The sequence below is a fragment of the Idiotropiscis lumnitzeri genome, chromosome 10 (assembly GCF_059441095.1).
Source record: "Idiotropiscis lumnitzeri isolate Australia: NSW breed Sydney's pygmy pipehorse chromosome 10, RoL_Ilum_1.0, whole genome shotgun sequence".
NCBI classification, from domain to species: domain Eukaryota; kingdom Metazoa; phylum Chordata; class Actinopteri; order Syngnathiformes; family Syngnathidae; genus Idiotropiscis; species Idiotropiscis lumnitzeri.
The window spans coordinates 16533193-16550109 of NC_142400.1; the positions used below are offsets into that span (position 1 = coordinate 16533193).

General features: G+C 38.0%; 1 protein-coding gene across 1 annotated transcript in view; it reads left to right on the top strand.

Moving 5' to 3' along the window:
* The window catches only part of LOC148329521 (protein spire homolog 1-like), a 30235-nt gene extending 13540 nt beyond the window's left edge, over positions 1 to 16695 (top strand). The window contains exons 5-17 of the mRNA XM_088306890.1: positions 4212 to 4283; positions 4520 to 4684; positions 5321 to 5407; positions 5769 to 5898; positions 9601 to 9651; positions 10626 to 10789; positions 10899 to 10992; positions 11750 to 11892; positions 13270 to 13407; positions 13759 to 13829; positions 13925 to 13952; positions 14174 to 14445; positions 14887 to 16695. Of these exons, the coding sequence (XP_088163016.1) occupies positions 4212 to 4283; positions 4520 to 4684; positions 5321 to 5407; positions 5769 to 5898; positions 9601 to 9651; positions 10626 to 10789; positions 10899 to 10992; positions 11750 to 11892; positions 13270 to 13407; positions 13759 to 13829; positions 13925 to 13952; positions 14174 to 14445; positions 14887 to 15142 (1671 nt within the window). The 3' untranslated portion in view covers positions 15143 to 16695. The remainder of the gene's footprint in view (positions 1 to 4211; positions 4284 to 4519; positions 4685 to 5320; positions 5408 to 5768; positions 5899 to 9600; positions 9652 to 10625; positions 10790 to 10898; positions 10993 to 11749; positions 11893 to 13269; positions 13408 to 13758; positions 13830 to 13924; positions 13953 to 14173; positions 14446 to 14886) is intronic.
* Positions 16696 to 16917: the final 222 nt, after the last annotated feature.

Here is a 16917-nt window from a genome sequence, read left to right on the forward strand (position 1 = left end):
TTACATAAGCGTTCAAAAGAAAATGAAGGTCAGAGAGGATTCCGATTAATGATGGGAGAAAAAAATAGAAAAAGAAAAGAGAATGAATGAAGGAGTTGAGTAAACTATTCTATCATAGAATTTTAATTTTAATTTAGCTGCAAATAGGAACATTATTTATTCCAACGGCTTTATTCATCATATGCTGTATAAATGAAACGCATCAGCCAAGACTCTTCATAATAAAATATGAAGTGGGTTTTATTTTTTTCTTGTTTTTTTTAATCTCTTTGTGTTTTGTGTCACCACTCAACTAATGTTGGGCAACTTTCAGTTCCCTGTGCATTATTGATATCCTTACAGTCAAGAGATAAAGGAAGTTATATCCAAGGTTATATTATGGATTCTTGTTGCCGAAGAATTATTTGTTACCAATAGTTTTAAGGTGCGTTAGAATGACTTTGGATGGGAAAACTTGCGCATGAACGTTCCATAGACAAAATAGTGTGTGTGCGTATGTTGTTTTCGAGAGGAAAGCAAAATGCAAACTCTCAAATGATAGCTACTGAAACTCTCTCACATAAAAATGTTTTTGCTGAATTTACCCAAATTTTATTTGGTCAAATGCTTGCACAAGATAACACAATCCAGATAATTGTTTTAAGTTGAATATTTATTTAGTTAAACATTTTTATCTGGATCTAGGCGATATCATTTTGTGCACCCACTGGGCAAAATGAAATTGAGTAAATTCAACACACCATTTTTTTCAGTGTACACATTCCACACTAAAAGATTTCTTTTGTTTCCAAGTAAGTTGCTCAGACTAACTGTCATCTTAAAGGTGAAAATAAGCTTTTAAATGATTTATCTTTGTCATCACAAAAAAGAACTAACATTTGAACAGGGATGTGTAGCCATACCTTTTATATCCACTGGTTCTCATAGTGACCTCATGTAACCCTTTACTTTTGTTTAAGTGATTACACGCGGATGCTGACATGATCGTATGGACATGTCATTTTAAAGAGAATGTGCGTTACTCGTTAGGTAATACAGTATATGGATACATCTGTGCCCTTGTATACGACGGAGATCAGCTGTGAGTCTCACTCCCCCACACAGGGTTGCCTCATCTGAACGGCAGTGTTGTGACATCATACAGGGGAGCCGTCTGTATGCGTTAACCACTACCAAGCCCTTAATGCCAAGCAGCGTCTTTTGTAAATGTCTCTCATTGACATTTGCAGAAAAGAAGCTTATCAATGTCAAATACCAAGACAACAAATCGTAAGAGACATGCAGGATTTATTTTTATTTATTTTTTTCAAAAATTAAAAAAAAAATAAAATAAAAAAATCCTGTGTATTAGTGACATTTTGTCAAAATACCCTGAGGATCAAGAATTATAGTACACTTAAAACACCCTTTTTCTTGTCTTGCTGAATGAAATCTATCAGTTTTCAGAGCCAATTAAAAATGTCCCTTTAAAATTTGACACTCAATGATCAATTGCTTTTCCATATTGAAGAAAATGAATACTTGGCGTTTGACCATTAGGTTATTTAAGCTACCCAATCATCAATGTGCAACAATTGTCCAACTTCTGCTTCCAGGCACGTTCACCTTGTGACTGACTTGTACCCTAAGTCAGGCTACCTCAGCTCCAGCTCTGATTCTGAAAATGATGTAGACAAAATGATGGATGGATGAATTCTGCTTTCGTTATGATCATTGAACACCTCCATATTCATAGTTTACCATTCACAAATTTGTCTCTTCATGGAGCCATGTGAAAAAATTAAATAAAAAAACATTGCTTTGGTGCCATCTTGTCGCATCTATACGCAATTACAAGCATTTAGAATGTAGCTTTCAATTACCTTAATCTTCGGAAATAGCGCTGATTTACTGTACAGATGATGTAATGTACTGCTCATTTCCAAGTTGTAATGGAACTGTTTCCAATCATCACTGGCGAGTAGTATTCTACTTAAACGCCCTGATTTAATCCATTAAACCATTTGTCATTACCATGTAACAATGGATCACTGTAGTCATGCAGTTTTAACGTAGCAAAATACATGACACTGTGCGAGAGACGTTACATAAGAACCAAAATCGCGTGGCTTATATTCCAGTCACGGCAACTGGCCCTGTGCAGGATAATAGTGAATCAGGATTTCTCCATTGAATGAAGATCCTGTTGCTGTCAACACAGTCCTGTAATTGTTCCAAATTTTGGTATGACCTGTCCAGTATTAAATATGGCAGGGTGTTAGATCCAGTGTTAAATAGAGGATTTTTTAAATAATAATAATAATGATATAATGAATTAGATTTGGAAGTGCCTTTCAGGACACTCAAGGACGCTGTACCGAGTGAAATACAAAGTAAATTTACTCTTCTTCACCGTTTTCAACAAGCATAGTGTGTTACAGTGTTTACATTAGTCTTTGTAAGCTTTATGTGATCATTTAAAATGAAAATCATGGTGCTGCCGGATTTACGACATTTGTACAGCCATACGGCGCCTCGACGTTCTAAGTGACATAATGCATTGACAATGATGTCTGCTGGGTAGAAAACAAAAAATAAAACAACAGAATAATGGCAAAAATCCATTTTGGATTATTTTGATTATGATTGCGTCTCTGACAAAAGCAAAATGCATCGTCATGGAGACAGGTCTCATGTGCGGCATACTGCCATCTCTCTCTCTCTCTCACTCTTTCATACACAATTTCAATTTGTAAGGACTTAAATTTGACAAGTAGTGATTTAACAGGTCTGCACACTCCTGTTCAATCGACAGGTTTTTAAAATAATTTATATAAAAAAAAATAGACAATTATAAATAATTTCCACCATTAATGGCGACAATAAAATTTCCCTAACAGTTGGGAAATGTGGCATGGGCTGATGAACACTGAACCTTTTGGGTATATTTCGTAAAGGTATGTCGGTCACAAACACAACACTGCTCCTCACGAAAGAACAGCATACTTGGAGCAGCATCATGCTTTGGGCCTGTTTTTCTTTCGTTGAGACTGGAACCAATTATGAACAAGACTAGATACCCAATTAGAAGATTGCGTGCACACTGCACACAAAGTCATTAATCTGTTTTTTTTTTTTTTTTTTTTTACTCCACCTATCAAAAAGTTTTCATTTTGTTCAATTGAGATGTATGGTTTATATGTCACGTTAACAATGGAGTAACTTTTGAAATGATTTAATTTGGTGTCATTTTTAATGTCCCAAAAAATAGCTTTGCAAAAGGGGTGCGTAGTCTATAACCACTAAGTTTAGCAACATTTCGAGCATGTTGTGCGTTTCATCTGCATTTTGACCTCTGAAGCAGCATGAATGCACATAACCTTTCTTGGACTTATTGCACATAGGTTTAAGTGAACTGTTGTGTTTTATTTGCTCGTGGTTATTCAGCATTATCGCCAGTAAGTTCATAACATTTTCAAATGTTATCTTTTTTGGAGTTTTGAATGAGAAATACTTAAAAAAATCACACCTGACAAATACTCCACGTCACAAAACACTAAAACTAAAATTTATTAAAAACTAAAGTAAAACTAAACATTTTATTAAAAACTAAAACTAATAAAAACTATCTATTCTCAATACTAATTTAAACTAATTGAATTGGAAATACAAAGTCGAAATAAATACAAATACAAAACGAAATAAAAACTCAACTAAAATGAAAAATCCAAAGCAATAATAACCTCGGAGTCAACTTATCTTATTTCCGTTTTGTGTCACTTCTCTTTTGTTGTTTATTCACTGTCAAGTTACACACTTGTCATGTCGCTTATGTTGTCATGCAATTTATGTTACTGACAGCTATCAGCATCCATGCCACACCAATGTCTTGCGGTTGACATCATACTGATCAGCGTTCAGTATTGTGACAATCTGAACTGAACTGTACCGCTTGATTGGTGTTGTTATGATTATATAATCCATAAAACCACATTCCGATCAATATCCCAATTAACAGACAATGGTGTACACTGTGGTTAGTACTGTAATGTTTGGTGCCAGAAAGTGTTACAATGCAGATCCGTTGCTCTCCTCACTTGCAAAACCTACGAGAGCTCAGTCACTTGAGAAGGGCAATTTATGTCAAATCTTCACTCTGGATAATATAACAATGTCCATTGAGAATTGACTAACTCTTTAATCTTACTCAGCCTTCTCTTTTGTCGTAACAGAATCTTCGTAAGATGGAAGAGTCAACAGAAGATCCCAGAAAAGACCTGAATGACTTGCAAAATGCTGATTGGGTAACATACACACTATCATTGTTCTCAACTAACCAACCGAACAAGCATCAAATCAATTATAAAGGGTCAACTATCAAGACATGTTTTAATGAAGCATTTATAACGTCCTTTATGCTTAGCCACCAAATGTAACTGGGTAAACACATTATCCAGATTGTCCAAATAAATGATCTTTCAAAGGCTCGTAATATATGTTTTGTGCTTCCCTGCTTCCGATGCCCTTTACTTCCTGTCAGGCTCGATTCTGGGTTCAGGTGATGAGAGACCTTCGAGAAGGAGTCAAGCTGAAAAAGGTGCAAGAGCGTCAGTACAACCCACTGCCCACTGAGTACCATCTTACTCCCTATGAAATGCTCATGGACGATATCAGGTCCAAACGCTACAAATTGCGCAAAGTTATGGTGAGTGTCTAGTACGGACGACACAAACATAATAATGTCCTGGTCAGTTTAATGCTTTTATGATGTTATATTTTTGTCAAAAGCAATTTATTTGGATAATGTGGCAGAATAGTTAAAGCCTTATTAAATTTGATATTAGTAGGACTGTTTAATCTCCAAGACAAGGATGGGCAACTTAAAAAAATGGAGGGGCCCAGAAGTTTTCATCAGCACTACTCGGGGCCACGTTGGATCCCATACTACCGAACCAAATGTATGACAAAAATGTCATTTTAAATATGGTCAAAACACATGCCAGCCCATGAATAGTGAAAAGACGCTTTTTGTTGACCGCCATTGAAATGCATAGGGAAAATTGGGCAAATAAATAAATAAAACATATAAGAATAAATAATAATGAAATGGGTTTTGTCTCTCCCCCCAAAAAGATGAAAAAATACACAACCCCCCCCTTTACCCCCTCATTAAAAAACAATAATTAAAAAAATAATAATAAAGCCAAAATAAATTGGCTTCCGTGAATGGGTAAATCCGTGGGTGCCACACCATGAGTAAGCGGATGTCCAATGTAGTAGAGGAAACATCTTTTGTCATTCAGAGATGGTTCAGTATTTGTCTCTACGTTGTGTGTTTCAGGTGAATGGAGACATCCCACCCAGGCTTAAGAAGAGTGCTCATGAAGTCATATTGGAGTTCATTAGATCCAGACCACCCCTTAACCCTGTGAGCGGAACTAAATTCTTACTTAGAAAAACGCTGTAGACACCACCACCAAACCAAAATGTCACAAAAAGTACAAATACTGAAAGAATCATTATTTTGTCTCAATTTACTCACAAATTACTTTTCAATTTAATTAAACGGACTTAAACAGTCTGAAATGTGGTTCTGTTTAATTGAATGCAAAGCTGATATACTTGCAAGCCAAAACTTGCTCAGATACATTGTGGTCACGTACTTGACCAAGAATTTTATGTTCTTAATTACATTTTCTGCGCTTGGTGACTAATTAAAATCAATTCTGTGCTCCACCCCTAAGCATCCCAATACAAGTTTTTCTGACAATCATCACATTGTTTGGCAGGTGTCTGCACGTAAACTGAAGCCACCCACTCAGCCTCCCCCCACACTGCATGAGAGGATCCTAAAGGAAATTAAATCGGAGAGGAAACTTCGACCTGTGACTCCAGATATGGTCCGCAGGGGACGGATGGGTAAGACCCTCAACGCCTTAAAATATCGATATCGCAATGTAGCGTATCATTATCTTATTTGACTACGCATCGATACACCAGTATCAAATATTGATATTACTGTTTTTCAACCAATGTTCTAGTTTGACTAAACAAAAGACAACACAAACAATCTCATTGTTTTCATTAGTTACATACAGTCGAAAATGTGATACCTTAGATCCACTGTATTGTATCTGCGGATAGTATTTGTTAATGTTTGAAAAATATCACAATAATTTCATACAGCAAGTTAACCTACAAACCCTACACCTAATACTTTTTTAATAATCAATTTCTACTTTTATCTTGAATATTAAGCAGCGCTTACGGCAGGGGTGGGTAAACATTTTGATTGGCAGGCCACAATGGGCAGTAAAATTTGACAATGGGGCCGGACCGGGAGCAGATGGATGTTTTGGTAACCTCACCTCATCGGAGAAAAAAAAATACATTTAATTTTAAATGAAAGTGAACAAAAGCATTACAACAATATACACGTCTTTGAAAAACCACAGTATTTAGAAAATAAATCATTAACAAGGTTTATTCATTTAATTTTTTTTCAAGTTCGGCGGGCCGGATTAAAACGTTTAACGGGCCGTATGTGGCCCCCAGGCCATAGTTTGCCCACGCCCATCTTATGGTATTACATTATCACATTAGGGCCCTATTTGGGCATACTGACGCCTGTGTGCTTGGCATAAAAACGAGCATACGATCAGGAGTTGCAAGGCGGTCTCCAATTTTCCGCGTCACACACGCAGCCGACTACATCATCCGAAAGGGGGGAGTTTACGTGCCAATGGCACATACAAACTGCAGCGAGTCTAATTTTAGTTTCCGCATGTCAAGCACGGCGTAATGAGGCATGCACTACATACTGCTCTGATTTTGATGCAGCATAGGGATGTAGCTAGGATTGGCCGGAAAAACACTGTGTTCCATCCCATAATGGCTCACCAAGGCGCAAACGCCCTTTTAAGCTTAATTTTACCGGCCAATTATACCGAGAGAAAGAAAACTTCACTCTTGCACACAGTTAGACTGTGCTTTGTGCTACAATTGCCCCCTGAATGAAAATAGGGCCCATAGAGTTTGTAACTTAGACTTAATGCTGTCCTTCTCAATTAGGGGGGCACAATCCTATGGTAGGGGTCCCGTGTGTCCCGAACTCTGCTAATTACTAATTCATAAATCCCAAATTTACTATGAGTACTTATTAAGAGTTGCATCTCAAATATAACAGTACTGTTTCGTTACACACAATGATTCTGGACTTTGCTCTACTCTTTGCTAACTCTGCAGAAATCTTCTCATTTGTGTTTGCAGTTATCATCTCCTATTGTGTTTCTGACTATAAGCTTGCAATATGCTGACAATCTAATTGTAAATCCAAGTGCAATGTCAAATGCAGTCCACTCTTTGGGGCTAATTGCTTGTGAATTTTGAGTTTCTTTCTGCACTTGAACTCAGGAACAAGCATGCTAACTTCCAGAATGTCTTGCTCTATGCAGTATACGTATATGACTTTAAATTACTCTCTGCCTCTAATAACCTCCTAATCAAAAATAACTGTCCCATGCCATGCATTTCTCGTTGCAGTAATTCGGCCACTTAGCATGTCTTTCAGTTTTGATGCGTCAGGTAACGTTCCTCCTGCTGCTTACCTGGCTTTCATTTATTTACAGGAATGATCTTTCCTTCTTACTCCCCATATGGCTGCTCATCATCATCACCTGCACGCACTCACACGACGCACACACACACGCACGCACACGGTTTCTGTACACTGCATTTGTATTTCATGCTTTAGTAGTTTCGTGAAGGTTGGCTGATGTTTGTGGTTGTAAAATGCGCTGATGTGGGACACTGTTCAGCAGGAGCGAATGTGGATTGGTGATATAAAAAAAAAATGCAATTGGATAATTACAGAAACATGAATTCAAACGTCAACTCGAACCCCAATCTAAAGTCATTGTAAAACCTTAATAAGTGTACACGCAATGTTTTACGTGGTATTTTGAGAGCCCTACTCCGACAAGTGTGAAAGACTTGACGACTAGTAATCCAAACTAGCCGCTAAAGTTACTACTCACTTCTTTCTAGTTACAAGACCGAAGCCAGTGGTTCATTTCAAGACCTGTTGTAAATGCAGCTCTGTTTTAGAATATTGTTAGATGAGGAAGTTAGGAGACTTTTTCTTGTTTTTGAACGTCTCCTGTCCGATTGCCTAACATTTGCCTTGCTGGTGCTTCTGGTCTTTTTTTTCTATTCGGTGAATTGAGTGCTGCAGGAAAAAGCGTCTCTGCCAACTTGGCATATTTAGGAGTCATTATCGTTGTGCGTTGTACAAAAGGGTCTTTCATGTTTCCTGGTGATCTTGCAAAATGTAATCCATTTGGCCATGGAACAATGTGCAGTAGAATGCGTGAGCCGTTTGGTCATTTGATTACATTTCTCCGATGGATTACTTCTGTAAACATTTACTTTTAACAGCCAACAAAACAAATATCGAGATGTGTGTCAGTGCAGCATCAAATCAGAATAATGCTAAGCCGCAAATTCCTCTTACTGAAGCCAGTGTCTCTCATCCCAACATAAGCTTTATTATCACGCTGAATCATTCATGCTGTGGGATTATCCTGTTTGTGTGGTCCTCCACTTGCACTTGTTGTTCTCTAAAGGTTTATAATTGGCGATAATTATATAATTTTTTTGTGTGCAGTATTTAAATGGATCAGTCAAGGTATCAGGAAATTGGAAATCAATGCTCAGGGTTGGAGCTACGTGGTGGCCATGGCAACCCCTGGCCACCCCTTGTCACTCTCTGGCCACCCCCCCGTCCAACCCCACACAGTTTGATATCTGTGATATTTCTGCTATTTTCACATGGATACAATATTTTCAGGGAAGTGCGGGACGGCTGCTGGTGGCCAAGAATTACACCGCTGTTCGGGAAAATTCAAATATTTTCCAGACATTCCCAATGGCTGCCTCGCCCCCGGTTATAAGTATTAGTCAATAGGATCAAAGAAGGCATTTGTGCTATTTACTGGAAAGTAGGGGATGTAATGAATACCCATTTTAATATGAAAATCTGTTTTAATTTCAAAGATGTGAGTGTATCAATACACTAATAAATTGCTATCAATATAGCTTGAACCGGCCAATGGTCCGATCAAAAACCTATGAATCCGTATTCATCAGTTTGATGTTGCTGATGCATTTTTCATTCTTTGAGTTTAATCAATTTAATAGTTTGGGGCTTGGAGAGCTTTTACATCTTTTTTTCAATATGTTAATATGGTACACGCTACTAATACATTTCTTATCCAAGATTTGATAAATCACTTTAAAGGAAATGCCACATTTACTGTCCTGAAAATTCGTATTGTAAAATGATTGTAACATTTTGAAACAAACTCATTGCAACATACTCTGTGGAATTGAATTGAATAATTTCAGTTGAATCATTCCACTTTAAAATGCATCGCCCTTTGATTATATCGCCCACCAGATATTGAGTTAGATATTGAATCGTGTTTTAGTGGTAGGGCTGCATACAACATATTCTTATTCAAAAATGTTTTGGGTTGACTTCCCCTTTAAATGAGAATAGACCTGTGACACAAGTTAAAAGGTTTGTGTCGCATTCCTAATGAAGGAGGTATTCCCTTCTAGGTTTTGGCAAAACTCGCAGTATGCCACAGGACTTGTTCCGTACAGGCCTAGGTAAAGTATGAGCCATGTTGCTTAAAGATTTTGTCCCCCCATCCCTAACCCAATGGCCTTGTCTGTCTGCCTGTGTGGCTGTCAACTAATATGTTATCTGATCAATTACTGTGTTAAGACTGGCCAAATCACAGTGAAGTGCACAATGATGACTCTATATTCAGTCCGACTTTGAATCCAGCAGCGCAAAATTACCCCTTCGAGATGATGAGCTGGTATGGATGCCCTTAAGCCCTCAAACAGGAGAAATATTATCAGCTGTGGCTTTTCAGTCCACACCTCACACTTCCTTCACACGGACTTGAATCTTCCTTTCGAATCCTCTTTGTAAATTGTTTTTGGTGCTGTTGTTTTTTTTTTTGGAAGTTTCACTGTCCATGAAACCTAAATTACTGTATAGTCAGTAAAATTTTGAAGATGGTGATTCCCCCCTGCATCTCCCCCCATGCAGCCATCCATGCATATTCTGTACAATTTACGCTCATTAGGACCACAGGTGTGCTGAAGTTTGTCCAACACCCAGGAGACTCCAGGTGAGAGGCAAGGTACTCACTGGACTGGTCACCATTCAACTGCGGGCTGTGTATATCAACTTTTAAGTTATATGCAGTATATACCGTTTTGCAGTGCCAAATCTATTCCACAATGACCTTTCATGAAAGATGCCGCCGCTCTGTGTAATAACACCGGCTTCCTCCAATCCCTTGCCCTCTGACCAACCTCATTTACCCCTCCCCTCCCTCTCTGGCCTCAGATGGATCTCCAAATATTGTCTTCTGTCCTCAGGATTCTTGCATTGTTCTACTTTACTGTCAGTCAAAAAACTGGGATGGAATTATTACTACAAGACAATCACAATAGATTTTGAATCACAAAATGAATGGATGCAAGAAACCTAAGAGAAAATGTTTTGAGATCCAGTGCTGTTTGTCTGGTTATCTTAATGACAGTTATTTGTGTGTGTCTCTTTGCAGATGAATTTAGTCCGTACATGGGCAGGAGGACGTCCAGCACTCTGTCACTGACCATTGAACCGGCATCTCCCAAAGCAGAACCTTCTGGATCTCAGTCTGTGCCCCAGAGGAAGAAGCTTCTGAAGGCCCCAAGCCTTGCCGAACTCGACACTTCTGATTCTGATGTCAGTGGGGTCTTGTCATTTTTTATGTCATTTTTATGACAAAATGCATCTGATGCCTGCCGAGCAAATTAATAGAATGTGTTTTGGTGTGTGCCATATGTCTATTCAGGAAGAGTTTTTAGGACACAGATCAGCAAGCACTTCAAGTGCTGCGACATCTCTAATGGATGACACATCTCCAGAGTCAGCACTGGGAAAGAAAAGTTAGTTCTGAATTAATATTCACCTCATAAATCCTGTGGCATGTTTATAATGCTGATTGTGAAGACATTTATGCATATTGTCGCTGTCCTGTGAAAAACACTTGTGTTTGTGTTTTTATGTGTTTTTTTTGTTTTTTTTTTTACGGATAAAATGGTGTTTCTCCATTACAGACATCCTATTAATGTGAATTTTTTTTTTTAATTACAAATATGGACATACAGGTTTTTCACAGAACAGCTATGATACGTTTTGTGAATCTTTTTTCAGATTTGATTTTTTTAATTATATTAATAAAGTTGCATTGTATTGTATTGTATACTAAGACATTTTTTTGACAATATACATCCGTGCTGTAAAATTCTAACAAAGTTCCGGGTGCTCAGCATCGGCATGTCTTAAAAATGAAAAATGATACAATAGCTCCTGTATTTGTCCACAGTAAATTCAAAATGACCAAAATGTTAAAATTTGACTCATCTTTGTTTTGATTTCAAACAAAAAAACAAAAGATGCAGCGTGTTCCCAGGGTCAGTAGAATCCCTTATAAAGTCAACTGAAAATTTAGATAAAATAGTTCATTGAAGTTAACACCGTTTTAAATGGATTTATGATCATAAATAATTTCACCCCGGCTGATAATCGGTCTATCTCTAATTGTGATTGGATCTTTCCCTCACCAAATAGAAACTCTTTCAAATAAATAATATTTTCAAGAAAACAAAGTTACAATAAATGTGTTTTTCTGGCAAACCCCAGCTCCACCACAGTTCCTACCCATCTCATCGACACCACAGCCAGAGAGGCGCCAGACCCCCCAGAGGAGACACTCAATTGAGAAAGAAACACCAACCAATGTCCGACCTTTTCAGCCACCCTCGAAACAGAATTCAAAGTCTCTGGTGAGTCCAATGTTCAATTTTTAAAACTTGAAAACTGTATAATCTCTGAGGTTGAACACTTCTTGTTGACTGGCACCCGTGCGCTCGGCGTAAAAAACGGGCGGATCGTCATTTTCACCTCTTTAATATTATGACATTTTCCAGTATACAGTAGAAATAATCAATTGCAGAGTGCAACTGTTGTCATTGTGTCACGTTTAACAGTTCTTATTTCGCCTACATCCTGTATATATGTATATTTGTCTTCCCTTGCCGTGTTCTTCCTCTGCTTGCTGCATTACTTTACAGCAGTGCAGAACTGCATTGCATCATACTGAAAGGTTCTCTCCGGTTGATGCATTGCAGTTCTTACATGACTGCAACAAGGTTTTCACATGCTGAACGAAAACTAAAAATTGCAGAAAATTTCTGCATTGGTGTTTTCCCAAAAATGATAGAATTTTCATTTGCACGACTCTTGGGACATTTGACTTTAAAGATTCTACTTTATAATTTCATGTAGTGCATTGTCAAAGGGGTGTTGCACTCATTTTTTTTAAACGCACAATAATAATGGGGATACGTGTAGACATTGAGAGAAAGGAACTCTTGCTAAAATCCAAGATTCTAAATCCGAGGTTGGTGATGGATTTTGGAAGGCTTTTAGAAGCAAACGTGGGATTTTATTCTCTTGCCAAAAGAACCTGTACTGTTGAAGAAGCCCTTGAGCAAAGGTTTTGGTTTGAGAGTGTGCATTGATTCCGACGTCCTCACACTTTTGACTTCACATAATCTAGTCTACAGTGTAACTCAAATTTATTAGGGAGACAAAAAAAATCTTATTTTTGTTTGTTATTTTGTTTTTTAAGATTGTGATGTATTCTGAAAAATACCGTCCAACGTTTTTATGTTGTACACCTGCCTAGCAGTAAACTGTAGTGCACAACATAGAAACATCTAGATTGTTTCTGTTGGACCCCGCAGGCAAAAACATGCATGTTGCAGCATTTTGCGTACAGTGGGCCGAGAAATGTGCTTGTGAATACTTAACTTCTTGGTTTCCTGGATTAGCAATCGTATCATAGGCAATGGAGCTAAGGCATTACAAAAAAATCTTGCAGTACACCACCAAACAAAATGACACACAAAGTTGACATCACATAACATATTAATTGCAATCTGGTGGAAGTGGAATGGTTCTGCCTGTCATTGTCACTTTGCTGGTATAGACAAAAGAACAAGAATATGAATTTTTGATAGTAAATCAATAAAATGACACTGGAACAGCCACCCTTTTTAGGATATTCAATTTCCTTTAAAAAAAACAAAACAAATAGAATTGTGAATTATTTTTTGTGTTGCATGACAACTCAAAGCTGTCTTTGTGCGTGCGTGCAGGAGGAGTTTTGTTTCCCTGTGGAGTGTCTGTCTCTGACAGTGGAGGAGGTGATGCACATCAGGCAGGTGTTGGTAAAAGCAGAACTGGAGAAATTCCAACAGTATAAAGAAATCTACACTGCAATGAAGAAGGGAAAGGTAAGGTCGGAGTAGTGATTTTCTCACCATTGCAGGGTCTTACCTCGAATGGTGATGCGGTGGCAGGAGGTTCAGTTGGGAGGGCGGCGGTTATAACCCCACCCACATGCAAACACACAGACTTTTTATACACACTATAGCGACAATATAAAGGATTACGTTGCCACCAGTAAGGGCGGCAGGTGTGGTGGCAAGGTAGTTAGTAAAGGTGCCACCCTGTAAAACCTGCTTTTACAATTTCCTGACGATGCATTAATAGGACTACAGCAGTCTTCTCTGTATTTGCTGAGCAGTACATTAGGTTTTGTTCAAAGATTGTATGTATTTCACATTTCTATCTTTTCATTGCAGCTTTGCTTCTGTTGTCGGACCAAAAGATTTTCCTTTTTCACCTGGTCCTACATCTGCCAGTTTTGCAAAAAGTACAACACCACACACATAATCGTCTCACATTTATATATATATTTTTTTAAAAAGAACATGTTACATGCATTCATTGCTTTGTTTTTCTTTACAGGCCTGTGTGTTCGCAGTGTTGCAAAAAGGTGAAGTGTAACAAATTTTTCTCATTATTTATACAATTAATAAAGCAGGTGAAAAGTGAAGTCGAATTCAGTTGCGTGAAACTGAAATGTAAAATTACAGAGCTAAACTTTAAATAAATTTTAAAAAAAATCCTATGTTTGTAATGCAGGACATTTTGAAATTAGATCATAAACTTCTTTAACTTGTTATAACAACTTTATTTGTAATTGTTTTCTGACAGATGAGATTGCCATCCAAACCTTATTCCAGTCTCCCCATCTACTCCATCGGCTCGACTAACACTCTATCCAGGGAGAGAATAAGTGGCACGACTTCTGGGGGACAAGGACTCGCTGCGGCTGCAGGCCCGCTGACTTCTGCTGTGGATGGAGCATCAACGGCTACCATGTCCAAATCAGAAGCCAAAAGAGCTGAAAAAGCTTCTGGGACAGTCAAATCTGTCAAGTCCTCCAGCGGCCATAGACGGCCAAGCATCCACAAGACAATGTCCAAGTAAGACCTTTGAGCTTTATGGCAAACGTTTATCTCATCTCTGATTTGTTTTAAATTGATGGTTGCTATGTTAGCCTGAGGGACTGACTCGTTTTAAATTGGGAAGTAGGAATTGAGAGAAACTATAAAAACAAATCATGGGCATTAGATGTTTCTCACCCATTGTGGATGGGCTCCACTCAAGCACTCCTAAAATTACGGGATTATATTTTATTTTTGTTTATTTTGTTACTGTATGTCTGTGCTAGAAGCATGTAAAAAATTTTAATACAACTATTTCAGGATGGTTGTATCAATTATTTTTGTTTGTTTGTATTTTAGTAGTGCTGCAACTAACAATTGCTTTAATAGTCAATTCATCTGTTGATTATGTTATTGATGAATATAATTCTACATTAAATTCATATACAGCATACAGTAAAACACTGTGTCTCTCTTCAGGCTGTCCAAGCACGGCTCATTAAAGTCTCACGAAGCACTTGAGCTTCCATCCGAGCTGACTGAAGACTGGGCCACCATGGAGGTGTGCGTTGACTGCAAGAAGTTCATCACTGACATCATCGCCTCCAGCAAGCACAGCCTGTCACTGGCTACCAAAAGAGCTCGCTTAAAACGCAAAACGCAGTCCTTGTACATGTCCTCGCCAAAAGGAAAGGAAGACTACCGGCCCTCTGAGCGAACCATCAACGAGATCTAGCCTGCCTCCATCTGTCTCTTCCAGCTGCTTCCAGCTACTCATAAATAATAAAACAGCGGCGGAAGGGGATTTTTTCGCTGTGTCCTCGTCATTGTGTACAGCTCGTTCTGATGGCTGTCTTACTGTATAGCTGCAATCATTTTGATCATGTTGTGGATGACCCTTTAATTGAGGAAAAAGGACAACAATCGCGCTGACGATTGTCAAAGTGGGAAACTGTCCTCCTCCTTGACGACACGGTGGGGTTGTCTACCCCAGCTCACACTTAAGCACAAGAAGAGAGTTGGAAGAAACATAGGGCCTTCTCAACAGTCTTGGGTCAAGTGAGAGTGATTCGAATATATTGAAATATTACTTTTTATATGAGTTTCAATTTACTTTTGTACTAATTTGAGTGTACAGTCCACTAAACCGTTTTGGATGGAGGCTTCTCTGCCAATTTTCAAAGAAAAAAAACTTCTTTGTCAATATCCTATTAGCAATGCTGACTGCTCGTCCGTATTGCTAGTAGAATATCAGTATTCAGTTGCTTGTTGTATTATTCATTTATTATCTAAAATGGATTATTGTGCACTTGTTGTGCCATAGGAGGACATACACATGTATGTTGTTCTCCATTTGACCCTCATCATTTTTCTTGCTCCATCATGATATGATCAAACGCTTCAAATCCTTACTCATTACTGTATATCGCCTCACAGTAATTTTTATTCCTGGATTAAAAAAAAACAAAAACATCAAAGAACATCCTTGAAAAAACGGCATCTACGAGTGTCTTTATTTAAACTTTAATTAATTGTGCAATTACAATTCAAAACTCGTCTGTTGTAAATTAAAGTAGTGTGAAAAGCACAAATAAGGTAATGATGTAGCCAAAACACAACCAATCAGGTTGAGTAATTGTTTTACAAGTTTTAATATGTGCATTATTGTGCACATCCATACACTCAATTACCATTGTTTTTTTTTCGTACTTGCCTTTCAAGCATTTGTTTCAAATAGCTGCTTTCTCTCCTTTTTTATTTTTGACAGTTATAAATGTTTAAACTTGCTGCTCTTGCTGGGCAGTGGCAATACATGATCTACATTACGTTCACTTTATTTTTTAACTTGTACTTGCTTGTACTAAAATGCCTGATATTGCTGTTTTTTGTACAGATGTTTAGTTACAGTTAAGCAGTGGGGACAATAGGCTATATACTGTAATTTAATAAGTACAATAAGTCTTGATGTAATGCCTTCAAAAATGTTCCTTTGCCATCCAGAAACAGACTGGTCGGCCAAAAAAAAAAATGGTTCTATTTTTGGATTTTCTGCCTTAAAAGATGTCTTGAAATATTTGATCATGCTAATATACTGACAATCATCAGTCAGTTCTTTGTCAGATTATTTGCTCGCTCACTTTGGGGGAGTCCACAGGTGAAGCATCACAATGTGACAGCATCATGCATGAACGGTGTCGCTTGTACCTACAGTGTATTACTACCATCATCTTCGAGCTCCCTGACCAGAGTGCTACAAGTGGTCAAAAATAAACAAATGCAATACCTACACTTCGTTTTCTCTTTCATAAAATTTCAAACTTCTTGTGTCCCACCACACCTTGGCAATATTACCGTATCAGTATATATTTGTTTTCAGTATTGTCCGCCGGCGACATATTTCTGCGGCCACACAATGGAATACCGTAACTCTGCGCCTTTTGCGCAATTACAACGTTATCTGAACAATGCCATATTGTGCCTTTCTGCTCAGCTAAATGGCCACGCCCCCTT